The sequence below is a fragment of the Nesoenas mayeri genome (assembly GCF_963082525.1).
Source record: "Nesoenas mayeri genome assembly, chromosome: 16".
In the NCBI taxonomy this organism is placed as follows: Eukaryota; Metazoa; Chordata; class Aves; order Columbiformes; family Columbidae; genus Nesoenas; species Nesoenas mayeri.
In genome coordinates, this window is record NC_137562.1 from 2036628 (window position 1) to 2064617 (window position 27990).

At 45.4% G+C, this 27990-nt stretch overlaps 1 protein-coding gene across 1 annotated transcript; it reads left to right on the forward strand.

Annotated features, from left to right (window-relative positions):
- Window positions 1-291: 291 nt before the first annotated feature.
- Window positions 292-27910, forward strand: RBL1 (RB transcriptional corepressor like 1; the record flags this gene model as incomplete). The annotated part of the gene is made up of 21 exons (XM_080354746.1): window positions 292-420; window positions 1347-1547; window positions 2933-2997; window positions 3090-3218; window positions 3334-3494; window positions 4199-4248; window positions 5875-6061; window positions 7966-8132; window positions 12086-12198; window positions 12761-12864; window positions 13953-14090; window positions 15703-15867; window positions 16062-16197; window positions 18252-18518; window positions 19447-19607; window positions 22630-22806; window positions 24246-24317; window positions 24490-24574; window positions 26712-26878; window positions 27302-27466; window positions 27740-27910. The coding sequence occupies exons 1-21, from the start codon at window positions 368-370 to the stop codon at window positions 27908-27910; spliced, it is 2934 nt and encodes a 977-aa protein (XP_080210872.1). The 5' UTR covers window positions 292-367.
- Window positions 27911-27990: the final 80 nt, after the last annotated feature.

Below are 27990 nucleotides of genomic sequence, written 5' to 3' on the forward strand. Positions count from 1 at the left end.
GGTGACAACCAGTGACAGGACAAGGGGCAATGGGTACAAACTGGAACACAGGAGGTTCCACTTAAATTTGAGAAGAAACTTGTTCCCGGTGAGGGTGTCAGAGCCTGGCCCAGGCTGCCCAGGGGGCTGTGGAGTCTCCTTCTGTGCAGACATTCCAACCTGCCTGGACACCTTCCTGTGTAACCTCATCTGGGTGTTCCTGCTCCATGGGGGGATTGCACTGGATGAGCTTTCCAGGGCCCTTCAACCCCTGACACTGTGACTCTGCTGTCCCGTCCCTCCGCAGGGCGAGGCGCTGCACTGGCTGGCCTGTGCCCTGTATGTCGCCTGCCGCAAGAGCCGGGTGCCCACGGTGGGCAGCGGGCTGATGGAGGGGAACGGCGTGTCCCTCACCAGGATCCTGCGCTCCGCCAGACTCAGGTGAACTCTCCCTGGTTGCTAATTGCCCTGGCTAATTACCGGCTGCTCCGGTGCTAAAGCAGTGCTCTGCTGTCCTGCTAATTCAGGCACCCACTCCTTTTCTCGTGGCTCCAAGCACTGCAAAATACATGTCTTGAGGTAATAGTATAGAAGTAATAAATCCTCTTTTGTTAAAAATGGAAATAAGATGCAAATACATTATTTTCAACTTTAAGCCTTTGAAAAACATCCCTCATCAAACCAACAATTGTTCCACCTACGCCAGTTATTTTTCTCTTTGTAGTTAATTGAACCACAAGCAAGACTCTGTTCTGTTAGCGATCCAGATAAGACTCATCTGAGTTGGGATTTAGGCCAAATCACTCAATGCTGCGTGGTTCTGGGGACACAACCGCGGTCACAGAGGAGCTGACACCCTGCAGGGCTCCGGCCGAGCCGGCCGCTGACCCAACGTGACAGAAGCCAGAATGTTTCTGTTCCACTGACGGACCTGTTCTCAGCCGAACTGCCAGAGGGGGTGTTGCCAGTATAATTACACGTACAGTTAATGAGTTTTTGTGTGGGTAACTTGGATAGGCATAGACTCTGGTTTGTGGTTTTGTTGCCTCTCCTGCCTCCCCTCAACACGTGCAGAGCTGTGCGCTCTTTTTCTGCCCCTCAGGGCTATGCTGGCAGCCCTTACATAAAATGTGTGTTTCCATGCCTGTGCCTTAAAGAGAGTGGAGGAGAAAAACCCAAGTGATAAAAGGCAGGAAGCTTACAACATGTGCAGTCTAGGAGTATGTAAAAAGAAATGGTAAACCTGTATATTAATCAAATTAGTTGATAAGGAGTAAATGCGTTGCATTTTGGCTTTTTGAAAAATTCAGAATGAAAGAAGTTAGTTAAAGCTCAAAATAAAGTACACTTTTCTTTTTTCTTTTTAGTTTAATTCAGTTTTTTAGCAAAATGAAGAAGTGGATGGACATGTCAAATCTACCACAGGAATTCCGAGAGCGAGTGGAGAGGCTGGAGAGAAATTTTGAAGTGTCGACTGTGATTTTCAAAAAGTTTGAACCAATATTTTTGGATATATTTCAAAACCCTTACGAAGAAGCTTCTAAACCACTGCGAAGCAGGAAACAGAGGTATTTCTGAGATGTAATGTGACTTTTCCATGGAAAGGGCTGGACCTCATATAGATGTATGTAAAGTAAGATTATTATTCATGCTTTACGTAAAGTTCAGAAGTTTAAGGGCCTCTTGTGGCCTTGATTCTGAAAAGCAGTGAACACAGAAATGTCCTCAGTCTCGTGGGGTGCAGCTCCTGGTGACGCTGTTCCCTGGCCCCTGGTGACAATGTCTGTGGTGGGAGAGGCGCAGGGAGGTGGGTTTGCTGAGGCGCAGCCAGACTGACACTTGGAAATGTTTAGCAGCAACAACTGAAGTCGCACAGGCTTGTTTTGTCTTGCTGAGGCAATTGGTCTCGTGACGTGATCACTCCATGCAAAGCACGTTACATCCACAGCCACCTCCACCTTACTGGATTTTTAACGTGATTGTCAGATGAGTGGTAGCAACATATGGAAGAAAGTTCCAGCTGGTGCATTTGCAGCTTATGATGAACTTGGTAACGGGTGGTGTGGCCGTCCAGACGCACACGGAGCTGCTGCCGTAATGAGAGCAGTGTGTCCGTACTGCCCGTGCCTGCGCAGCCGGCTCTGGGATGGCTTATGGTGAGAGCTTAACCTCGGTGATGGGGGAGCTGAGCTGGGTCTGTGCAGGGTATTTGTGCCGCATCCGATGTGTCCTCTGGATGCGTGGGGGATAATGTTCTGATGAAACACTCCCGCATGGCTCCGTGTCTGCAGGTGGAAAGGGCACTGCTGCTGCTTCAGCTCTTCCCGCATGGCACAGAGCTTTGCTGCATGTCGGGAGACATTTTGTCAGTGTGCTCTCTGTTAATTAATGTTCCTTCATTGGGGCAGCGTTGGGTAATGTCACTGCAGCTTTAGCTTCTCTGTGGGCTGTCTTGCATGTCTTCCCCGGTCTTCCAGCTCCGTGGTTTTGGATGATTTCCACTCCAAACACGATTTAGCAGGTGAGCTGTAGTACAAGCTGTAGTTGCATATTTTGAAGGGATGGCTGATGCTTTAGTGAAATACTTAGGAAAAAACACTGCTGGAATGTATATAGCCCTGGACATCTCCCCTCCTGCAGCCGCGGGAGGATCCTGCTGGAGGTGTGACACCAGCAAAACCGCATCTCCAGGGTCACGAGCCAAAGGCACCGGTAGCTCGGATAACATCAGGAGGTTGGGGATGCTGCAAAACGCTCTGTGGAGTGACGCAGGAGATAGTGAAAGCTGAAATTAGGACATGCAGCCTAGATTGTGCCTTAGTGTGAAATTAAAATAGATGATGGCGCTGACTGTTATTTTAAGCAAGCAAATGGAAAGAAATTCTTATTGTAAAACAAGCTTCAGCTTCCTGGGACTGAAGCCTGACTTCTCGTTCCTTTTCCTCTCTGCCAGGCGGGTGCCCTGCGGTGCTAAAGATCTCTTCAACTTCTGCTGGACGCTCTTTGTGTACACTAAGGGTAGGCTGGCCGGTTTTAGCTGCGTGGTTTGTATATGTTCTGAGTTATGAACTTCTTTTGTGTTGCTTGACATGCTGTGCTGTCTCTTAAAGGTAATTTCCGTATGATTGGAGATGATTTAGTAAATTCCTATCATTTGCTTCTGTGCTGCTTGGACCTGATTTTTGCAAATGCCCTTTTGTGTCCAAATAGAAGAGATTTGCTAAATCCATCATTTAAAGGTACGGTGGGGACAGATTATTTAAAATCAAATATGCTTTGTTCTCTTATTTCTTTTTAAATGAAGTTGAATGTTGATTGTGGGTTTTTTCTCTTCCTCCCTCTCCTCGTTCTCAGGATTACCAGTGGATTTCCACGCCACAGAGGTCAAAGCCTCCGCAGACGCTCCTTGCATCATTGCGGCGCTGTGCGAGCTGCACGACGGGCTTTTAGTAGAAGCAAAAGGAATAAAGGAGCACTACTTTAAACCATACATTGCAAAACTATTTGATAGGAAGGTACATCTTAAAACTAGTAAGAATTCATGGTACTGCTCGAGTGAATGATCTGGAGACCGTTCAAATCCCGCGGGTTCTGCAGGAAGGGTTACTCACAGGGACGTGAACTTGGGCTGAGTCAAGTTTTCTTTGTGTGTATTTTAGCATGAGCAGAATTTACTCTCGCTTTTAATCGTATGCTGTAAGGTCCCTTCTTGGTTTGACTTTTATGTCAGTGGAGAATCTTTGCTTTCCTTTCTTGGCAGTGGGAAACTCAGGTGTGGACAATAATTATTTCTTCAGGCAATAATTTCACTGTGAAATAACTTGATAACTGTCATGATAGTGTGAGTCCTGCTGCTCGTCTTGGAGTTGAGCAAAATGCTTTGGGAAGGAAGAGGGTGTCCCGGTGTCCAAATGCTTCTGTCCGGTTTGATACTGGAAATGTTTGCCAAGCTCTGGAATTTCTGTGTAGTTGCTCACAGGTCACTGGGGCAGATGTTACACAGCAGTGCTGGTTCTGAGGAGTGAGTTTGTCTAGAGTTTGGATAGAGCAGGGCCGTGTCCTCCTCTCTTTGTCCTGCTCGAGGTGTTGTAGCCCTTTGGTCTACAGTTATGTTCCTAAATCTCATTTCCTTTTTGCCTCCAACCATCGTGCCCTTACACTGATAGAGCTGGAACAGTTTTAATTTTATTATGTAAGATATTTCTGCTTTTATTCTTAGATCTTAAAAGGAGAATGTCTGTTGGATCTTTGCAATTTTACAGAAAATAAGTAAGTTACAGCTTATGTTTCTAATCCTGGGGTTTGGTTTAATTTTTAAAATACAGCTTTTGAATGCTAACTCTCCAGTTTTCCTCTTCCTTTATTTTAGCATAACTGATGGGTTTTGATTATTTGACAATCAGAGCTGCTATGTGGCTGAAATGCTTTCTGGGTCTGCGGTGTGTCAAATGTCAGGGGCAGCGGCAGAGGCTCTTCCTTAGTGTTGGGTTTTGTGGCGCTTGCCCTTATTTTCTGGCAGCTGTAACCTTTGAGCAATCGAATGCAAATCAAAACCTTCACTCTGAAGTTCACGGGTGTGTTTCTATACATTCCTCAATATTAGACCTGAGTAAGGAAGTCCTTAGGTTCATTTATCAGTCTCCAGTTGAGTGTCTGAATCTGTGAATGCATCAGAAGTACTCGAAAGAAACAGGAGCAACAATCGCAAAACCACGAAAAAGAGGTAGAGCGTTTTCTGTGGCAAGTACAGTTGTTTCAGAAACTTAAAATGCACTTCAGAAAGCTAATTTAAATGCAAAATATGAACAGCAGCTGCTTTGTTCTGCATGCCTTCGAGGGTTTGTTTTCCTCTTCCAAAATACCCGATAGTTTGTTTATGCAAGGTGAGAATTTTAAGCAAAGGCTCAATTGTTTTAGCAATGTAGATAACACTCAAATTTAATATATAAAATGGTATTGCTGTGATCCATTTGAAGCAGTGAACTTTCCTTTGTATTTGTATTTTAAAATTATATCGTATTACTTTAATAACACGGTCATATGGAATGATACAGCAGCCCCTGTTCTCTGAAAGCGCCTCGACATCTCAAGGGAACCTGGAAGCCTCTCTGTGTCTCTGTCCAGACTTCTCATAGCCCTTTACCTCTTCTGAAAGGCACGGGGAGGGTGAACCTGTCGCGTGGTCCAGTGTCCTGCGGGATCACAGGATCACTTGCATCCTCAATACATCGTTATGTTCCATTAATATACATGCTTAAGTAGTAGCTTGAATTTCTAAGGCACTTTGCAGGCAAAAGATACTTCATATGGTGTTCATGTATCATGAAAAACCTCCAGGCAGGATTTATTGATGTGAGCTGTTTCTAATTTTTATCCAGAAGTTTCATTCTGCTTCCCAGGTATAAGTTGAAAGCTTTGCAACCTTTGTGAGACTAAACATTCCTGTTTTACAGCTGGAATAAGGAAAATGAAAGCTATTTTTGGTATAATATGTCAGTGGTGATATTAGAAGTTGAATCCAGACGGGTAGCTCTTAAATTGCCCTTCCTCTGTACCATTGTGAAAGTTAGGTGCTACAAAATGGCAAAAATAGAAATCGAATGTAGATGGTTTAATGCAACTGCTGTTAATGTGCTCTGTGTATACGAAGGTTTACCCTCTGGTCAGTTGAGTGCTTCCAAACTGTTTGCTTCCATCCCAGTTGTGTATCAAAGTTGGGTTTTCCTCCTCTTACTTGAGAGCCACATGTTTGTGGCAGGTGAGGAGGCAGAGGGGTCCCTGCAGCGGGTCCCGGGGGTTGGCAGGACGACCAGGGACACGTGGGTTGCTCGCAGCACTGAGGTTTTGTTCATGAGCAGTTTAAGCTTTGATATGTAACGTGGGCTTCTCTTGCAGCAAAGCACTGAATAAAGAGTATGAGGAGTACGTTCTCACAGTGGGTGACTTCGACGAGCGAGTTTTCCTGGGAGCTGATGCTGAGGAAGAAATTGGCACTCCTCGGAAATTCCCTGCAGACGTGCCGGTAGGGAAGGCGGCAGGCAGGGCTCACGTGGAGTGTCATCTGCAGCAGCACTTCGAAAAGGTGATTAACTGAACACATTGATCTCACATACTACTTCAAATTTCTCCATTGTGGAGGTTTTGATTGCGGGGTGACAATAAACCCTGGCAGATATATTGTTAACCTCCTCTCCCCCTGCTTCCCCCTTCAGCCCCTCCCTCACCCCTTCCCACTCAGCACAGGTGATTGGGAGGGAAAGAAGGACAGAGAGAAGAGAGTTGGAAAAATTAACAATGTTTTACTAATGCTACTGACAAAATAGAGAAAATAATAGAAAATATACAAAACCAATCTTGAAAGTCCCAGCAACTGCAGAGCCGGCACCTGAAGTCCTGGACTGGACTCTGCAGCCAACCGGAGCTGGATTCAGTCTGTCACTGGCCTCAGTTCGCAGGGACGACTCGCAAGGTCCTCTCCTAATGTCGCCATAAGGAAAGGGACGAGATCCTTGTGATCTCCCACTTTTATATGAAGTATTCACGTGAATGGGATGTTATACACAGTTGGTCAGTTTCTTGGTCACCTGTTTCTCGTTGCCCCTCTCGCGAGGGGTGCATCCATTCTTATCAATAACTTCACATTCCATTGCTTTGTTTACCAAAACATGTATCTGGTTCTCCAGGAAAATGCAGCTGATATGAAGCTTCAGCTGACAGGCACATTCACTAAAAGAGCAACCTGGTTTTAACAAGCCCAGGACAATCCATCCTTGCACGCTCTTTGAATCACTGAGATGACTTTGAATTTCTTGAACTTCTTCCCAAGAGGAAGATGGCGAATGCAATTGCAGGCTTCAGGGAAGGAGAAGTGGTGGTGTCATCTTTCCTGTGGAATTTAGTAACCAACTCTTCCTTAACCCGGATGAGAACATTGTCATGAGTGTAGTTTGGTTTTGGCCAAGAAAAATCAAAAAGTAGTTAATACCTAAGTATATAGATCTTATGGTTTTCTTCAAATTTCATTTATACGCAATAAGAACACCATGAAACCTTCATACTGGATTAATTGACTTGCTTTCCTGGTATTTCCTTTTTTAATTTTTTTAGTACAGGAAAAGTCACGTGTGTACTATTCTATGGAAGACAACACTCAAGACATAAAACCCACCGAAGTCTAACTCTTCATTATAAAAAGTAACCTGTAAACAGAGTGAATGTTTCACTACTTTTAAAAGTGTAAAATGTGTTTAATGACGGTGCCTTGTGGCAAAACACTCGGTTGCTGACTTTTGAGTTAGATAAGGGGAAAAAGTGGTGCTGGCTGTGAAAGAACCACGTGCTGTTTGGTCCACATGTCAATTAAAATATAAGAATATTTATTACAAGTTGCCAGTGCTGGCTTAATTGAATCATACAGCTTAGCTTTTTCTCCCAAATATAACTGAGTTTCATATTCAGGTAAATTAGAGAAAGGAGGTTGGAATGAGTTATCAGTTTTGATGTTCAGTTTCTGCAGTATAATCACGAGCTCGTGGCTGTTTGTGCGCACTGACCGCAGGCTTAACCTGTCAGCATCATTTGCCTTGTATCTGCAAACCGTACTCTGTCCTATGAACTCACAGGAACTGTTAGTGGAAGCATCTGCTTTCTCATTCTTGCCCTGTATTTTTCCATGTTCCAGTAAGCTTAAAGATATGTAGGCTTTATGATTTGGTGGTTTGTTTTACTATATTTTATTAAAAATGAACCACCTTTGGGTTAATTTTAGTGTGAAGATTTGTTGTGTTTTGTACTTATGGAGTCCTGGGGAAACTTGAAGTCGTTTTCAGTGGGTTCTGCGGTCGCAGGTTTGCTGGCAGCCCGCCGGTCGCGCACCCACGGTGTCGTTTTAACCTTTGGAGTGATTTGCAGGAGATGCGCATTCGAAAGATTTTTGCAGCAGTTCCATTGACAGATCTCGTTTATTGTTTTTGTCCATCTTGACAGAAAAGGTCGTTTGCACCTTCAACCCCACTGACGGGCAGGAGATACCTCCGAGAGAAGGAAGCCGTCATCACTCCTGTCGCCTCAGCAACACAAAGCGTGAGCCGGCTGCAGAACATCGTGGCCGGATTGAAAAATGCACCGAGTGAACAACTTATCGCTATTTTTGAGTAAGTGTGTCCACTGCAGCTGCTCTCCTGGAAGTGGAGACTCATCTTTTCACGCTTACGACTGCTTTCCTGCTCATATTTGACTTTGCTGTTTGGTGCAGAATATTTTTGTCTGTTTCTATATTATTTCTAGTTGAAAGATCTTCTGTTTTCTAGATGATTGTGGAGGGTTTTGATTGCGGGGTGACAATAAAACCCTGGCAGATGTGTTGTTAACTTACTCTCCGCCCCTCCTTCCCCCTTCAGCCCCTCCCTCTCCCCCTTCCCACTCAGCACAGGCGATCGGGAGGGAAAGAAGGACAGAGAGAAGAGAGTTGGAAAAATTAACAATGTTTTACTAATGCTACTGATAAAATAGAGAAAATAATAGAAAATATACAAAACCAATCTTGAAAGTCCCAGCAACTGCAGAGCCGGCACCCGAAGTCCTGGACTGGACTCTGCAGCCAACCGGAGCTGGATTCAGTCTGTCACTGGCCTCAGTTCACAGGGACGACTCACAAGGTCCTCTCCTAATGTCGCCATAAGCAAAAGGGAAAAAAGGAATGAGATCCTCGTGATCTCCCACTTTTATATGAAGTATTCACGTGAATGGAATGTTACACACAGTTGGTCAGTTTCTTGGTCACCTATTTCTCGTTGCCCCTCTCTTGAGATGTCCATCCATGCTTATCAATAACTTCACATTCCATTGCTGTGTTTACCAAAACATGTATCTGGTTCTCTAGGAAAATGCAGCTGATATGAAGCTTCAGCTGACAGGCAAATTCATTAAAAGAGAAACTTGATTTTTAACAAAACCAGGACACCAAGGTGAGATGTGAGATTTTAGAACGTGTACTGAAACCCCATCTTCAGCTGTTGTGGCAGTTTAACAAAACCAGGACAATGATCTCATCGTGGAGAAGGATAGCTGAACACACGACCCCCCCAGCTTGTCACAACCAGTGTAGCTTCAGTTTTTGCTGATGTTAATTTAGCTGTTTGTCTGCTTGAAAACCAGATACTTCACAAAAAAAACCAACCCAAACCAACAAAACAAACAAACAAACAACCCAAACAAATATGGTGCAAGTGAAAGATATGATAACTATGATGTCAGCAGAGGTTTTGGAAATGTCAACAAGCGATAATCTTTGCCTTAAAGAGTTAGGAAGATAAGACTAAAGGCTGCCCATTCGTCCTTCATACTTCCTCAGGATGTTTTGTTCCTGCTTCAGCAGGGGCCTTGGAGTAGATGATCTTTTGATGTCCCTTCCAATCCCTAACGTTCTGTGATTCTGTGATCTTTATCTAACTTTACAGCATATATATAAGCCCAGCAGAGACAATAATTACCAGGATGCTGATCTCTGGTGTAGCAGCAGCCGTGTTTTCCACCTCTCTGGTTGTTCTGGTGGCCGTTCCCTGAACATGCTTTGGCTTTTCAGTGCCCTCCCTGAGGCCCGATGTCTGTCCTGGGGCTGGAGTTGGAGCATTCCTGGTCAGGGGCCTCTCGCTCAGCCCCTACAGCTGCTGTGCCATACTGGGAAATCACAACAAGTGACCACTGAACACAACCCTGCTCTTTCCTGATCACCCTTTCTAGGAGAGTCCCAGTTATATCAATCCACCTCTCTTTTTAACCCCTGGGTGCATGACTGTGCTGGCTGGAGTGAAATGCACCTGAAAATGTTGGTGCATAAGCAGATGAGTCTAAACAAAATGGTTTATCGGCAAAAGGGAGATCAGTGTTGCTTTATAGCTCATAAAGCAATAATTTAATAGTAAATGCCTGTAAAGCTGTTGGGTGTTTGCCTAACCTATGCAAATTAAGACCTTGCTATATTATGGTGTAAGGTCTCCAGATAGTTTTTAATCAGAATGGACATTTAGTATTAGTCAAAAGTGCAAAAGTGATGTGTTTTTTTTAAAGCAACCTTCATAACTACGTGAAAAATATTACTTTTAGTTCTCATCTTTGGAGCTATGCGTATCTTGACAATTTTCCTAGCACTTCTGAAGTTTAGAAATGCTCAGCAAGATCTATTTCTATTTTTAATGTTTCTTTTTTTTTAAGGACTGTTTGGTATTATTTATATTATACAATTAAAACATTAACAGGTCTGTAATCTCTAGTGAAAAAAGCGTATGTGAGAAGAACTGTGCTTGGGACCGCGTGGACTGTTCTGTGCTTTTGCCTCTTTTCTCTTTCAAACTGAAATTCCTTGGAAACATAACTTTGAAGTTAATTAGGAGGATTTGTTCAATGAAACCTTCATTTATTTCAGTGCTAGCTTTCAGAATAGTTTAGTGTCTTAATCTGATCACGAGCCACTGTCCTCTAATAGAGAGTTGCTGGAAAATCTGGAAGTGTTGAGAAAGAGCATCTCCAGACAAGGTTCCTGCAAAAGCTGGTAGCCCGTGGCTTGGACAAGTGCACTCTCTGCTGGGCTAAGAACTGGCTGGAGGGCCGGGCCCAGAGGGTGCTGGTGAACGGGGCTGCATCCAGCTGGCGGCCAGTCACCAGTGGTGTCCCCAGGGGTCACTGTTGGGTCCAGTCCTGTTTAACATCTTTATTGATGATTTAGATGAGGGGATTGAGACCATCATCAACAAATTTGCTGCTGACACCAAGTTGGGAGGGAGTGTGGAGCTGCTGGAAGGCAGGAGGCTCTGCAGAGGGATCTGGAGAGACTGGAAAAATGGGCCAATTCCAGTGGGATGAAGTTCAACAAGGCCAAGTGCCGGGTGCTGCACTTTGGCCACAACAACCCCCTGCAGCTCCAGGCTGGCACAGAGTGGCTGGAGAGCAGCCAGGCAGAAAGGGACCTGGGGGGACTAATGGACAGGAAGCTCAACATGAGCCAACAGTGTGCCCAGGTGGCCAAGAAGGCCAATGGTGTCCTGTCCTGTATCCAAACCAGCGTGGTCAGCAGGACAAGGGCAGTGATCCTTCCCCTGTGCTCTGCATTGGGGAGGCCACACCTGGAGTGTTGTGTTCAGTTCTGGGCCCTCAGCTCAGGAAAGAGATTGAAGTGCTGGAGGGTCCAGACAAGAGCAACAAGACTGGGGAAGGGACTTGAGCACAAGCCCCATGGGGAGAGGCTGAGGGAGCTGGGCTTGTTTAGTCTGGAGAAGAGGAGGCTCAGAGCTGAGCTCAGCACTCTCTAGAACTACCTGAAGGGCAGTTCTAGCCAGGTGGGGCTTGGTCTCTTCTCCCAGGCATCAGCAATAGGACAAGGGGCCATGGGCTCCAACTCTGCCAGGGGAAATTGAGGCTGGAGATTAGAAAGCAATTCTGTGCAGAGAGTGGTCAGGCATTGGAATGGCTGCCCAGGGAGGTGCTGGACTCACCGGCCCTGGAGGTTTTGAAACTGAGATTGGACATGACACTTAGTGCCATGATCTAGTGAATGGACTGGGGTTGGACCAAGGGTTGGACTGAATGATCTCTGAGGGCTTTTCCAACCCAGTTGATTCTGTGATTCTCTGGCCCCTTTTTCTGGCAGTGACTGCTTGCATCGCATCAGTTCTGCTCTGCCTTGTTAGTAAACCAGGTATTTTTGGGAAGATGCTGACTTGGAAAGCTTTCCTGCCCTCCTGCACACCGTGCCTGGTTTGGGTGCTCTCGTGATGTGGTAGGTTGGTTGGTTACCTGCTGTAACACCCTTCCTGCTCTAGCAGATGGGCTTTTCTCCCAAGAGCACTCCTGTAGCTCTTGCGTTGTCCTACATTTGTTTCAAAATCTACATAGCCTCCATAACGCTGTTGGGAAAGGAAAAAAGGAAGCGATGTTTCTGTATGTTTTATGTTTTCCTCTGTTCTCTGTGGTAATACAGGTTATTGCCTGACGAGGAGCGCTCAGTATAGCAGGCCTCTCTTCTTTTTATGTGGGTGGGGATTTTTCTGTGGATTTTTTGGAAACTGGATATTTCATACAGCCAAGGCTCTCTCTTTGCGTCCTGCTGCAGGTCGTGTGCCCGCAGCCCTGTGGAAAGCGTCATGAGCAGAGTGAAAGAAATAGGCGAGACGTTCTGTCGCAGCTACACCCAGTCAACAGCTGAGCAGCCAGGATCTCACATCGGTATGGACATGAAACACACGGGATGCTGCACGATATTAAAGCGGACAAGTGAAACTTATACATATACTGTCATCTGAGTATTTAATACAGTGGAGCTGTTTTAACCCAGGACGTAGCCAAAGGGTAAACTGTTACTGTCAAAACAGAACACTGCAAATAATAAGACTTTGTAATAAAACAGTAAACAGAGTAAAACCAAGGTTGCAGTTCAAAATGGGATAACCAAGAGCGTATTAAAACTACAGCAGCTCCTAAAAATGGTGAACTTGAGTTCTTCTTAGATTCAAAATTTAAAGGAAACAGAGTACAAATAGGAAAATTATTATTGCAACTGTCTGCAAAATTACATCAGAAATATTAAAATACATAACCCTTTAAAACATTTCTAGAGTTTCGGGCTGTTCTTGTGACTAGTGGATTTATGAATGCACTTTTTTGATTTGTAATGTCCATACGTACACACTCATGCGCTGTTTCCTAGAGAAGGACAAGCACTGGTCAGTTTAGTCTGAAGTGGTTTATGCAGATGGCATTGGGCTTCATTTCTGGTTTTAAATTTCAGATTTTGCTGTAAACAGATTTAAGCTGGCGGAGATCCTGTACTATAAAATCCTGGAGACTATAATGGTGCAAGAAACACGAAGACTACACGGGAAGGATCTGACTGTGAGTAAAGAACTGGCAGATGCAGACAGCGCGTTTGTGACCCTCTCTAGGGGGTTATCTGCAGGTGATTCCAGAACAGAACAGTCTGCAGTAAAGCAGTTTGGGTACATTGTTAACATTAAAAAAGAGAGAATGTATAGGAGATGCCTAAATGCAGGGTTTTTCTGCTATTACATCTGCCCTGGTGAGACCACACCTGGAATCTTGTGTCCAGTTGTGGCCCCTCAGTTCCAGCAGGACAGGGAACTGCTGCAGAGAGTCCAGCGCAGCCACCAAGATGCTGCAGGGAGTGGAGCATCTCCCGTATGAGGAAAGGCTGAGGGAGCTGGGGCTCTGGAGCTGGACAAGAGGACACTGAGAGGGGACTCATTCCTGGGGATCAAGATGGAAAGGGGCAGTGTCAGGAGGATGGAGCCAGGCTCTGCTGGTGACAACCAGTGATAGGACAAGGGGCAATGGGTACAAACTGGAACACAGGAGGTTCCACTTAAAGATGAGAAGAAACTTGTTGGGGTGAGGGTGGCAGAGCCTGGCCCAGGCTGCCCAGGGGGTTGTGGAGTCTCCTTCTGTGCAGACATTCCAACCCGCCTGGACACCTTCCTGTGTAACCTCATCTGGGTGTTCCTGCTCCATGGGAGGATTGCACTGGATGAGCTTTCCAGGTCCCTTCCAACCCCTGACATTCTGGGATTCTGTGATCTGGTATAATTCTGACATAACTAACCATATTAATTTGTGTTGCCTTCCAGAGTCAGAACTTTATGGACAGATAACTTGTATTCTCTTCTTTATCCAATTAATGACATCAGTACTTCATGTTAGACAGCAATGCTTTTAATCTGCTTTTTGATTCACAATTAGGAGGCCGGTTCATTTGACCACAGTATGGAAAATGCGATGGTTGTACCGTTAGTCTGCTTATAGTCTTTACCATTCAAAACTTCCCTCTAAAAAGAGAAGATTGTGGAAGGGGAGGAAAAAGCAGCAGCTCTTCTCTCCAGCAATAAGCTATGGAGTATCAGTGCCGCAGAATTCCGGTTTTCCTGTCCCAAAGGTCAGGCCGTTGATGTGCTGTGTGCTCTCTCGAGGCGCTGCTGGAGCAGGACGTCTTCCACCGCTCCCTCATGGCGTGCTGCCTGGAGATCGTGCTCTTCGCATACAGCTCCCCGCGCACCTTCCCCTGGATCATCGAAGTTCTCAACCTCAGGCCGTTCCATTTCTATAAGGTAAATCCGTCCTGCATTAGGACTGGAGCTGTGTTCAGAATGGCACATTACTGGATTCACAGTTGGAGAGGGTGATGCTTTTCCTTCCTAGGCAGTCAAGTAGGAGAAGGACTGGTGTTAATGCGTAACATGCCTATTCTAAATTCTGACTGTCCTTAAATGTATTACCTGGAACGTGTAATGCTGCCGTTGAAGCTGAAGTTTAAAGCAAGAAAACCATGTTGTAAATGGTACTTAACTGTGACGTGCTGTTGATCAACTTTTAGCTCTTAATGTATGTACAATTTTAGTCAACTGAAGCATTCAAGCATACGGTTTTATGATATTCCTATTTATTGATTGCAAGCTGTAGTTCTGCGTATTAGTGAAAACATAGCAATAATATTCTTTGCCGTTGGCAGCTGCTATTTATCATGGACTTGCTTAGCTATATTTTATTTTATTCTCTGTTTTGTGTCATAGAACATAAATTTTCTTTTCCTGGGTGTTCTCTATTCTTACTCTTTGTTTTTTAACCTCAGTCCCCCTGCCTCCAAGGTCATTTCTGCTCTTTGACTTGTTTGATCCTTTTATTATCAACCCATATACCTCCTGTTTTCACCAGACGCCAAACAGCTTAGTGCACTGAGTCCTGAATAAATTAAAAGCAGTTCTGTTCAGGTGGTAACAGCCAAAACAATTTTACCCTCTGGGAAGGCTGTTTATATTCTGCTCTCCCTTCTTTAATCCTCAGATGTAGGGCAGGAGTGAAACTGAAACGAATCTGTCAATATTAGTGTTGGTCGGCTACAGCAATAGCAGGTGCGCTGCTGCAGCTCCAGCTCGTAGAACAGATTTACACACGACTGAATCTTCTCTGCTTTCCGTGTAGGTTTTTGTGGCACTCTTACTTGCAAAAATTGCCATCTCAGAGACTCCACCCGAGAGACACAGTATTTATTATTCCATTTGTACCATTTGTAACTCTCTGTGCTTAGTTTCTGTAGTATAAATAAGGAAATGTATCAGTAAGTCCTCCAGAGTAGTTTTATGGCATTTCCATCTCTGGAGCTTTAGAAGAACAGGCTGAATGTTCCTCTGTCAGAAATAACAGAAATAAAGTGGATCTTACATTGGAGTATAGGGGTGGAGTGCGATATTTCAAGGCTCCTTCAACCCTTTTCTACCCCAGTTTGCACATGTTAAGGATTCAAACCTTTTCTTAAATGAAACTTTAAACCAGTGGCTTTCAGCCCTTTTCATTATGGGCTGCTTGTCTGAGAGGAAGGAAAGCTCGAGTGCCGGCCTGGGTGTGCTCAGGGCTCCTGCTGGGTACGTGCTGAGCGATGGTGAGAGGGGGCCTTAAACAAACCAGAAAACACCAAAACCAAATGTGGGAGTCTGTTGTTGTGCATGGCTGGGCCGTCTGCTGTCCTTTCCAACTCAGGGGTTGCTTTAGGAAAGGAGATGAAAAAAGAGAAGGATCAGAAGAGGGTTTGGGAAGATGAAGATGCAGGCAGGCTGGAGCATTCTATGTTGAAGTGTTGAACAGGACTTTGAAACAAATAGTGATTTGATAGTGTCAAGCATGAGCGATATGACTTTGCTTGTGGTTGTCTCTTGTTACCGTTAGGTCATTGAAGTCCTGATTCGGTCTGAGGAAGGACTCTCCAGAGACATGGTGAAGCACCTCAACAGCATCGAGGAACAAATTCTCGAGAGTCTTGCCTGGACGCGGGACTCGGCCCTCTGGAGTGCGCTCCAGGCCTCGGAAAACAAGGTGCCAACCTGTGAAGAAGTATGTTACCTATTTTCCTTCTATTAGGAAATCAATGCTCTTTTTCTTACTGTTGTTTTATACAGAAAACGGTTCAAGTGAGACAATTTTTGCAGAAAAAATTCTATTAATAGAAGGGAAAGAAGGGAAATCTGTTTCTTCCACAAAGAAGGGAAATCCATTTCTTACCTTAACTGACATTTCTTATTTCTCAGGTGATATTTCCCAGTAATTTTGAAGCAAGCAATGGAGGAGTTGGGCTTGGGCATTTGCCTATGATGCCAATATCTCCTATAATTCATCCTCGAGTAAAAGAGGTTCGGACAGATCTCGGTGGGAGTTTAAGGCGGGGTAAGTTCAAGGTTTCTCATGTGAAACAGTGTGTCCAGGTGGCCAAGAAGGCCAATGGTGTCCTGTCCTGTATCCAAACCAGCGTGGTCAGCAGGACAAGGGCAGTGACCCTTCCCCTGTGCTCTGCACTGGGGAGGCCACACCTGGAGTGTTGTGTTCAGTTCTGGGCCCCTCAGCTCAGGAAAGAGATTGAAGTGCTGGAGGGTCCAGACAAGAGCAACAAGACTGGGGAAGGGACTTAAATACAAGCCCTATGGGGAGAGGCTGAGGGAGCTGGGCTTGTTTAGTCTGGAGAAGAGGAGGCTTAGAGCTGAGCTCAGCACTCTCTAGAACTACCTGAAGGGCAGTTCTAGCCAGGGGGGGATTGGTCTCTTCTCCCAGGCATCAGCAATAGGACAAGGGGCCATGGGCTTCAACTCTGCCAGGGGAAATTGAGGCTGGAGATTAGAAAGCAATTCTGTGCAGAGAGTGGTCAGGCATTGGAATGGCTGCCCAGGGAGGTGCTGGACTCACCGGCCCTGGAGGTTTTTAAACTGAGATTGGACATGGCACTTAGTGCCATGATCTAGTCAATGGACTGGAGTTGGACCAAGGGTTGGACTGGATGATCTCTGAGGGCTTTTCCAACCCAGTTGCTTCTATGATTCTGTGATTTGAATGTGTGAATTTAGGGAGAGGGGGTTTAGACTTCTTAAATATAATTGCAAAAAGCAATCTTTAATCATAATTAAGCATTCTGAATTGTGAAGCCTTTTCTTTGATCAAGGGAAAGTCAAGATACATCTGATCAAACCATTGCTGAGTTGTACTGGCCAGCAGACGCTGGGGATCGTGCTTCACTTCTGAACTGGAGCAGGTCTTGCTGCTCTTTTGATTCAAGAGTTACCTTCACTGTCGGGTGGGCTGTCAGCTGATGGCTTACTGTCCTTTGCTGTTTCCAGTTGCGTGGTTGTGTTTTGGTTTGTTTTTTTTTCTTCAGCGAGTTTGACTGGATTTTAGGTGACTTTATTTAAATGGAATGACAGAGCTCCATTTATTCCTTCTTCCTAGAGAACTGCTCTGTTTTGCAGGAGGGAGGACAATGCTTTGCAGTATTCTTTCCTCTAAGAACAGCTTTGCTCTTTGCGGGTTCCCAGGTGTCACACAGGACTGTCTCTTGACAGGAGGCTGAAGAGGCAGCAGCAGCACTGGGTCCCTAGTTAGGAATTGCTGCTTTCCTTGTACCCTGAACAATCATCCATAGGTTCTTTGCGCTATGGACTGTTGGTGGTGTGATGTTGTCCCCTTTTGTGTTTGTCTGACAAATTGCATTACAAGACTGTTTGGGTTTTGTGTTTGAAATACTCATTAGGAAGGAGATGTGTAAGCAGTTGCTGTATGTGTTACGGTTAGTTGTTTGATGGGAAGGAAAGCAACTGCCAGATGGTGTCTTACATGTAAATCGAGCTGTATGAGACCTTTTCCTGTATCTGAGAATCTGGTACCAAATGCTCCTCTGAACTTCAGATGGAAAAGTGGTGGGGGTTGGAAATGTTTGTTTGCCCCTGGTAGCAAGAAAACCATCCTGGCAGAGTTAGGACATCGATCTCCAGTCAAGCTCAGCTGGCTGTTTACCCAGAAGGTTTCTGGGCACGTCAAAGCCAGAATGTACAGAAGACATCACATCCAGGGTGTGTGGTCGGTGCTCCTGTGGAGGATTGTGTTCAGAGGAACTGCACTTGCAGATATCATTGATCCACTAAGCAGACTGGAGTAAGTATCTGTAATCCTGCATGTTCCTCAGTCTCTGCTAATTAGCTTGGTTACACTTGTCTTCAACGTGGTACCTGGTTGTGAAACTGAGCTGTCTGGGATGAGCAGAGAATAAAAGGAGACAGACTAGAGGGCTTGTTCATCTTGTCCAGGAGCAGTGAACAGTGAGATAAGTTCTTAACTAGAAGCTCGTTCTTGTTCTCTGGTTTTGTAGTCTGGCAGTAGCCTTTTCCCTGCCTGGGGATTATAGTCTATTAAGCTGCTCCTCTGAAGGTTTGGGTGTTTTCTCCTTTGCATACTAGACATGCAGCCGTTGTCACCCATCTCCGTTCACGAGCGCTACAGTTCTCCTACTGCTGGAAGTGCGAAGAGGAGGCTCTTTGGGGACGACAGCCCCAGGGAAATGCAGATGGAAAAAATCCTAACTGAAGGAACAAAGTTGACAATTTCTCCGGCATCAAGCGTCGCTGCTGAAAATGTGTCCGTTTCTCCTGGCCAGACAGTACTGACCATGACAACAGCTACGGTACCAGGAAAAATGGGACAGAAGGTCACTATCCCGCTACATGGTACGAATTCTTCCCATCTTTCTTCTCTACTAGGTGTTTTGCTTGCTCTTAGGATATGCTTAGGCCAACCATGCATCGTGAACATGTATTGCTCTTCCTTTCTTGAGAGAACAGGTATCACTTTATCCAAAAACCAAAAAAGCTTAAGTTTACAGGTGTCTCCTTCCATGGAGACACCTGGTGTCTGACAAGCATCCTGAGGATTCCTCCTTGCAAACAGAGTTGTGGAGTTCTGGTGTCTTCCAGTTACACCTCACCACAGGTTAAGCGATTGTTGGCTCCAATGACGATTTACTACGGCTTGTCTGAACTTTGATCTGTTATAATGTTAAAACGCTCTGGAGTTGCTGGATAAGGGCTCCATGTTAACATTAGCAAACTAGTGGGAAAGTTTTGGGTTTTTGAGGTTGAGTGATGCTTGTATATTTCTGAAAATGACACGTGATGAGTTCTGTAGGCTTTTTACATTTAAAATCCGGGTCTATAGATAAAGATGGAAAGAAAAATATCTCCACTTCTCATGTTCAAGGAGATATTCAGCAAGAGAATTTGACTTCTGAGAGAAGTAATGAGAGCTATATGCAATGTGCTGCCAGGTTTGCAAACAATGCAAAAATAATAGATAATGCCAACCTCCCCCAAAAGAGCAGAACACTGGCTGCAGAAATGGGGATTTCTTGTAGACGTTGTACTTTCAGATAGTCTTAGAAATGCTTGTTCCCATTCATGTTCTTCTTTTAAGCATTACTGGAAATGTAGTTTTTAATCATTCCTGAAGACTCTGAGGGACAAAGTCTTCTTAGCATCCAATGCAGAAGGATGAGATGTCTTTAGCATGAAACGTTTATGGATGAATTTGATTTGCACTTTAACTCTGCAGCTTGAGGAGAGCAAAGGGTTCATTTCTGGATGTGTATGTGGTCTCCAGGTATTGCCAGTGACATGGGGGGGATCACACTGATCCCCATCTCCATGAACTTCGGTCAGCCCTGTAAGGTGGAGGCGCAGGTGAACCAGGCACCAGAACTGCACCTGTCAGCAGCAAGCAAGCCAAGGAGAACAGGATCCCTGGCACTGTTCTACAGAAAGGTAAGTGTCTTTCCTGGCAAGTCAGGCCATGCTGAAGTTTGCCTCCTGTGCAGTTTTCCTGACCTGTCAGTCTTCAGAGACCTTTCATTTGGTGTGAGCGGTTCTTACATACCTGGGAGGAGAAGGGGAAAGACTTGTCAAGTGTTGCAGAGAATCCAATTTTCCACCTTCCCCTCCCCATGAGATATTTCATGTTTATTTTCTTCTAATCAGCAGCTTCTATACAGGGTGTTTCAAAAGGTGGGCCCAGTTTCAAACCCGTTGCAGGGTGACCATCCTGTGAATGCCTGAGGCTGGGAGAGCCATTTAGCGGGAATTGTTTGGAACTCCGTGCCCTTTGCAGTGCTAAGAGTTTCATTTCAAATTGGGTCGATCTTTTTGAAACACCTTGTAAATAACTACCTAAGAAATATTGGTAGTTTTTCCTTCTCTTGTCTATTTTTACTGCTTCCCACATTTGCAAGGGTTGGACATCTCAGAAATGAGCTGATTCTCCTGTGTCTTGCTCATCCAAACTGCACTGTCTGGGATCCTGCAGCTGGAGATTCTCGTCTGCAGTTTCCTGAGGTCTGCCCAGTAGTGCTGACCCTGCTGGTACGGGGCCTCAGAAAGCACTGGCACATAACACAGTATCACAGTATGTTTGGGATTGGAAGGGACCTCAAAAGCTCATCCAGTCCAATCCCCCTGCTGGAGCAGGAACACCCAGGTGAGGTCGCATAGGAACATGTCCAGGCGGGTTTTGAATGTCTCCAGAGAAGGAGACTCCACAACCCCCCTGGGCAGCCTGGGCCAGGCTCTGCCACCCTTACTGAGAAGAAGTTTCTTCTCAAATTTAAGTGGAACCTCTTGTGTTCCAGCTTGATCCCATTAGCCCTTGTCCTATCATTGTTTGCCACCGAGAAGAGCCTGGCTCCATCCTCGTGGCACTCACCCTTTATATATTTATAAACATTAATAAGGTCACCCCTCAGTCTCCTCTTCTCCAAACTAAAGAGCCCCAGCTCCCTCAGCCTTTCCTCACACGGGAGATGCTCCACTCCCTTAATCATCTTCGATGCCCTACGCTGGACTCTCTCCAGCAGTTCCCTGTCCTTCTGGAACTGAGGGGCCTAGAACTGGACACAATATTCCAGGTGTGGTCTCACCAGGGTGGAGTAGAGGGGCAGGAGGACCTCTCTGGACCTACTGACCACCCCCCTTGTAATACACCCCAGGTACCATTGGCTTCCTGGCCACAAGGGCCCAGTGCTGGCTCATGGTCATCCTGTTGTCCACCAGGACCCCCAGGTCCCTTTCCCCTACACTGCTCTCTAATATGTAATTTCCCAACCTATACTGGAACCTGGGGCTGTTCCTGCCCAGGTGCAGGACTCTACACTTGCCCTTGTTAAACTTCATCAGGTTATTCCCTGCCCAGCTCTCCAGCCTGTCCAGGTCTCTGATGGCAGCACAGCTTCCAGTGTCAGCCGCTCCTCCCAGCTTGGTGTCAGCAGCAAACTTGCTGACAGTCACTCTATTCCCTCCTCCAAATTGTTAATGAATATATTGAACAATATTGGCCCCAGTACTGCCCCCTGAGGCACTGCACTAGATACTGGCCTCCAACTAGACTCCGCACCATTGACTACCACTCTCTGGCTTCTCTTCTTAAGCCAGTTTGCAACCCACCTCACTACTCTATTGTCTAGACCACACCTCCTCAGCTTAGCTGTGAGGATGCTGTGGAGACTGTGTCAAAGGCTTTACTGAAGTCAAGGTGACCACATCCACCGCTCTGCCATCATCCATCCACCTTGTTACATTCTCATAAAAGGCTGTTTAGAAGTTTCTAGAAAGAAGGAACTTATTGAAATATTGAGGGATTCCAGAAATAAGTTAAGAACTTGCATGTGCTTCAGAGAAACTTCCAATTACTTGTTTCTGGGTGCTTTCATTTCCAACGTGGAACGTGTGAGGGGGCTCTGGAGGAGGCGGCCGTAACTTGCCTAAATGCCTAAATTAATCTCTCAAAATATTGAAAGATCTTTTTGCCATTATTTTCTTACTCAAGAAGTTATTTTCAGAGATTTTCCCCTTTCAGGCTATCTTTATTGTAAACCTAGAGAATTCTACATTGAATGGTCTTTAAAGTTAATCTTAATACAGACACTAACTCCTGGCAACACTTGTACCCACATCCTGCACCTGAATTGGTGGTTCCATAATTTCAGTAGTTCTGGCGTGTCCATGAGCGTGGGTTAAGAGCCGATGAACCGGCTGCCGGGCCCGAACTCGGGCTGCGGTTTGGGAGCTTTATTCTCACTTCAGCTGTAGCCCTGTGTTTGGCAAACCGTGTGGTAGGCAACATATTCCTCTAAGTCATGAAGAACTAAAATCCTCACTTAAATTTGGCTTGAGATTTTTACCGTCTCTTTACAGTTATATTGAAAATCATAATTTTCGCCTACTTTCCTGTTTCTATTGCATAGAGTAAGTAAAAATGAAATTAACTCTTTCTGCTTTCCAGCATAAAGAGTGTCCCTAATTACTCTCCATGAAGCTAGAACTTGTGAAATAACTATCAAGTGCAACATCGGCCTTCTTCCATTTATTTCAGGTTTTGAGACAGATTTTTGGTAATCAAAAAGGAAAAACATCCATCAGGTTGCTAATCTGAGATTATATTTAATCATAATTAAAGTATGTCCCTTCTTTTTGCTTGTTGGAAGAGTTCCATTCTAGTGAGTGTGTGATATGGTATAGAAGCTATAGTGACAATGTTTTTAATGGGATGTTCTATAAGCATTGAAAACCCAACAGCTAAACGGAGTTGGCAGCTTAGACATTGAAGACATTGTCTAGGGCAGAAATGAACTATTCAACTCTAGAATAGCTCTACTTTGAGGACTTTTGTTTTTGCAAAACAAAAGTGGTTGTGGTTGGTGTTGGTTGGTTGGTGTTGGGGTGTTGGTTGGTTGGTGTTGGTGGGTTGGTTGGTTGGTGTTGGCTTGAGTCTTTACCGTGTGTCTCTCCCTTGCAGGTCTATCATCTGGCCAGTGTGCGCCTGCGTGACCTGTGCTTGAAACTGGACGTTTCCAATGACTTGCGCAGGAAGATATGGACGTGCTTTGAATTCACGCTGGTTCACTGTGCTGATCTAATGAAGGACAGGCATTTGGACCAGCTTCTCCTCTGCGCCTTTTATATCATGGCAAAGGTAATGGGTAGTTTTAAGGAGTTCAGGGAATTTTATGTCCATTGAAAACATAAATTGTGCTCAAAGTTTACAGTTTGATTGCTTTATTCATGTCATATTGCTGGAGGGAAGGGAAAAGTCTGTTCAAGGAGTGGATGAAATCCCAGTATGTTTCTTCCTTGTTTTGCATAATCTTAAAACCCCCTATCAACAAGGTGAAGAGGGGATTTCTCTTCTCTTCCCGAATGCATTTCCGATGAGTCCTGCTCAGCGTAGCCCAAGCTGTGCGTGCTCTCATTGCCCCGTATCTCTATTTTCTATCCTGTTCCTCATCTCCATGAAGTAAAACCACCGCTACAATCACAGAATTATGCAGGTGCAACAATCTGCAGGAGCTCACAGCCCTATGTATAGAGGGAAAGTTTCTAGTCCACAAAAACCCTCTCAGCTTTTGAAGATTCAGGCTGAGGAGTCGAGCTGTTACTTGTATTTCTTATTCAACTTGCCAGCATTGATTTAAGGTGTTAAGTTGAATTATGAAACTGGAATATTGGTTTTGCTCAAAGTTGAGAGCTGGTGGTTGCAATGGCCATGGAGTCTGATTCAGAACCGAATTCAGGAGAGCAAAGCTGAGCCCGGGCTCCCTCGAGCACTGGGGATGGATGAGCCTTCCTTGGGGAGGAAGGAGAGGAAGAGGAGCATGAGCTGTGGAGGGAAACTGCTGTTCCAGCTGGGATTACCTGTGCTCTTAATAACTGTAGCAGAGCTCAGGCTCATTTGCCATCGATACTGAGAGGTGTAGAAAAGCCAAACCATTGAGTAGTCAGCGCTGTGTATTTTACCATGAGGTCTGTCGGTTGTCCATGTTGTGGTTTTGTGCTTTGCTTTGTTTTTAAGGCAGCGCTGTCCCCGGTGCGGAGTGAGACCCGGCAGCTCAGCCAGAGACAATCATCTTCTCTCCTGGCTCCTACTACAGGAGTTGTTGCTTATCTGCTATAAAAATTACAGATGCATGGCTGGAAAACAAAGTCCTTTAACAAATGAGATATTTTGAAGTATGAAAAAAAAAACAAATTGCATGTGTGTATATACCTGCCTAGTATTTTGTTCAGGATTTATTCACTTTCTGTTCAGAAAAGTTAAAGGATTCAGTTTTCAAGTTTACAAATACATTTTTGACTTAATATTTTCCTCCTTTAATTTTTGGTGTCACTAGAAGAAAAGGTGGAAGAGGAATAACTCCTCAGCATCACAAGCAACAAAAAGCTTTAGTAGCCAAGAAACAGGGAATGCCAGGCCAAGAAAAATGCTCGTTTGTTCATACTTGCATCACCAGAACTAAGTTTTAAAATTATGTATTCCTAATAATACTCATTAAAAAGCTGGATAGAGGGAAGCGAATTGAATAGGCTGGACACGTGCTGCTTGTACTTGGTCATCACCAGGCTTTTCTTTTCCAGGTGACCAAAGAGGAAAGAACATTTCAGGACATAATGAAAAGTTACAGAAATCAGCCACAAGCCAACAGCCACGTGAGTAAACAGCATTGCCCTTCCTTTCCGTCACCTCTGACAGACGCGGCTTTTCAGATGTTTATGCTGATTAAGGAAAGTCAAATCCTCTTCAGTGTTATATTTGTTCTCATTCAGATGGATTTCATCTACTCTTCTAACTTTTCCTTGACAAGAGTATTTTCCCTGGTAGGTTTACAGGAGTGTCTTGTTGAGAAATGTTTCTGCGGATGCCCAGCTGGACAAAAATGCAAAGCAAGATGTGGAGATGAGAGAAGGTACGTACGGCAGAGTCACCCGCTGCTTTAACAGTGTTCTTGTGGGATTTGAAGACGTGAACTGTCAAGGAATAAGGAGAAGTGAAGCAAGTTTTACCATTTCTAATGCATTAAAGAAAATTAAATGTATTACTAAAAAAGCAGCCAGTAGCCATCCTGTGTGTTAGATATGGAAAATAGGCTTAACTGGCTGAAAAAAAGAGTTTAATTTTGTTTCCTTAAATGAGGTTACTCAAGGTTGAAATGTTTCCTTAGCATCAGTGATACTGTAGTTCTTGGGTAGCAGCACTGGTTAACCAGGAGAGATGGGCAGCAGCACTGGTTAACCAGCAGAGATGGGCAGCGTCACTGGTTAACCAGGAGAGATGGACAGCAGCACTGGTTAACCAGCAGAGATGGACAGCAGCACTGGTTAACCAGCAGAGATGGGCAGCGGCACTGGTCAACCAGCAGAGATGGGCAGCGGCACTGGTTAACCAGCAGAGATGGGCAGCGGCACTGGTCAACCAGCAGAGATGGGCAGCAGCACTGGTTAACCAGCAGAGATGGGCAGCGGCACTGGTCAACCAGCAGAGATGGGCAGCGGCACTGGTTAACCAGGAGAGATGGGCAGCAGCACTGGTTAACCAGCAGAGATGGGCAGCGTCACTGGTTAACCAGGAGAGATGGGCAGCGGCACTGGTTAACCAGCAGAGATGGGCAGCGGCACTGGTTAACCAGCAGAGATGGGCAGCGGCACTGGTCAACCAGCAGAGATGGGCAGTGGCACTGGTTAACCAGCAGAGATGGGCAGCACCTGCAATAGTGTGACAGGTTTTTTGTTAATATCACCAATCCTGAAGGTTTAAATAGGGAGAACTTGTTTCAGAACATAAAAATGGCGAGTCTCTAGGACCACCAGTTTCTTGTATTCAGGTTTCTTTTAAATAGTTGTTTTCTTTGCTATGGGGCAGAGGAGAAAAGGGACAAGAGTAATATTGGAGAAAAGCGTGAAAATCGTGCTGTGCCCGTTTTTAGTGACGTGTCAGGAAGCTGAGAGCACAAGCCCCCGTGTGAACAGAGCAGAGCCGATCTGCAGCCCGGACACACACAGGAATTAGGAGACTGTTCCACATGGTAATTCCCCTGCGGGTGGGATTCAACGGCTCGAGTGAGCGTTACAGCCACTTCTTAAAATGCTTTTTGCGAGGAAGGTGCTGGTCTGCAGGTTCAGCATCCTGTCCAGCAGCTCTGCAGTTCTCAGATGTCGTGGACCATCTGAAGCCGCGCTGGGCTGGGGTGCTGTGTCAAACAAAGGTCCTTGGTTACCAAGTTCTTCAGCTGCTTTTCCTGACAGACTTTTTCCCCAGTTAATCGACTCGTGTCTCCCTTATGTGGTATTAACTCCCGCTCTCCTGACGGCAGCGACAGGAGCGTCTGCTGGTGTTGTGACACGGGGCGGGCACGCTGGGCAGCGACCCTGACGGGCCGAAGTGTTTGCTGTTTGTGCGCTGGTTGCAAGAGACTTCACTGCGTGCTGCCCCGCGTTGCCTGGCAGTGAACAGGACAGAGCGTGGAACGCAGGGGGTTGTATTTGATACCGATCTGGCTTAACGAGGGGGGAGAGAACATGAACAGAAATATCCTGCTGTGTAGCTGCAGTTATTTCCACTGAGCAGCCGTTTCCTACTATGCCAGAAGAAATGGTGTCGCAGGTTCCTTGCAGCAGGCGGAGGTTGAGCACGAAGCTGTTCTTTGCCAGCTCATCACAGCAACTTGCACAGAAGTGAAACGCTGCGGCTTGTCAGGCTGTTTAAAATGAGTTTTCAGAGCAACAAATGGCTTTGTCACCACTGCCCAAAATAAGGGTGGAAAGAGGGGGCAAATGCACTACAGGTTTTTTTGCTACAGCTATTTCCAGGTTTGGAATAAAGATTTATGTTTAGCCATAATCCATTGATTGCTACAGCGATTTGTAGCTCCTCCTGGTGTTCATGACCACCCGCAGCACACCCTGCTCCTGTCTGACGCGCAGTTCTTTAATTCATCTCATTAACTGGTCAGTTCATGGTTCCTGTCAGTCAGGTGTTTAAGTTTGAATCTGAAGCGCCTGGTTTGCTGAAACCATGTGAAATCTGAAGCTCTCTCTTACTGTTAGAGTCACCTGTGGAAACCGGCGGTTCCTCGGGACGATCCGCAGCAGAGAGCTCGAGTGGGTCGGAAACAGAGGAGAGAGGAGATCTGATTAAATTTTACAACGCGGTCTATGTAGCAAGAGTAAAATCGTTTGCCCTGAAGTACGATGTCACAAACCAGGATCACGTAGTAAGTAAAGCATTTGGGAATTTTACTCTAGCGACACAGCGTTGTTTTTTCCTGATCACTAAACCTATGTCAATAGTTTTGTTCTGTTATTCACCTGCTGTGGTTACAGAAGTCAAACATTTGTAGGTAATGGCGTGAGGACTCGCTTTAACAGACTTTAAAAGGACAAAGGCTGATGCAGTTCAGTTCGCAACCCCAGTTTGTTTCCTTTATATCAATGCAACACCAAATGCCCGCATAGCATCTATGTAACACTCCTGGGAAGTAAATTTGCTGTTGTTTGGTGGATACTTGATCTGTTTACTGTTACGGGACTAAATCTTCTAAAGCAAACCTGGCCATGTATTAATGTTTCCTTCTGTGAAGTCACTGCTCTTAGACTCCCTCTGATGGGGCTCCCATCCCGATGTGTCCCCGCTGCAGGTGGACGCGCCCCCCTTGTCTCCGTTCCCGCACATCCGGCAGCAGGCGGGGTCTCCTCGGCGCATCTCGCAGCAGCACTCGCTCTACGTGTCGCCCCACAAGAACGGCACCTGCCTGACGCCCCGCTCCGCGCTCATGTATAAATTCAGCGGGAGCCCTTCCAAGGTAGGAAGCAAAAGGGTTGAGAGGGGTCCATTTGAGGTAGGGTTAATTAATCTCATTAGGATGTGTTCTGATGCACTGAGGTTTCGTTGAACTAGTCTTTCAGTTTGCGGTGAAGAGTGGAATTCTTTGTGTAGAATCCATCACTCACTAAGCAAAGAGGTTCAGAATAACCTTTTGTTCTCAAACAATGGAAAACCAAAGCAAGTTTGAAATGGAGTTCCTCATTTGTTATGAGTTACTCAATGTAGTAACTCATTTTTGTCTTGATTGCAGAGTTTGAAGGACATCAACAACATGATCAAACAAGGTGAACACAGGAGTAAGAAACGAGCAATAACGATTGATAGTGACACTGAATCCCCTACAAAGCGACTCTGCCAGGAAAATGATGATGTTCTACTTAAACGTCTCCAGGATGTTGTCAGCGAAAGAGCAAATCATTAAAACCACTGGGTTTCTGTGGGGTCTAAAAGCTCTGGAGTTGGATACAACTGTTGTGCTATTTATTTCTTGCTTTTACAGAC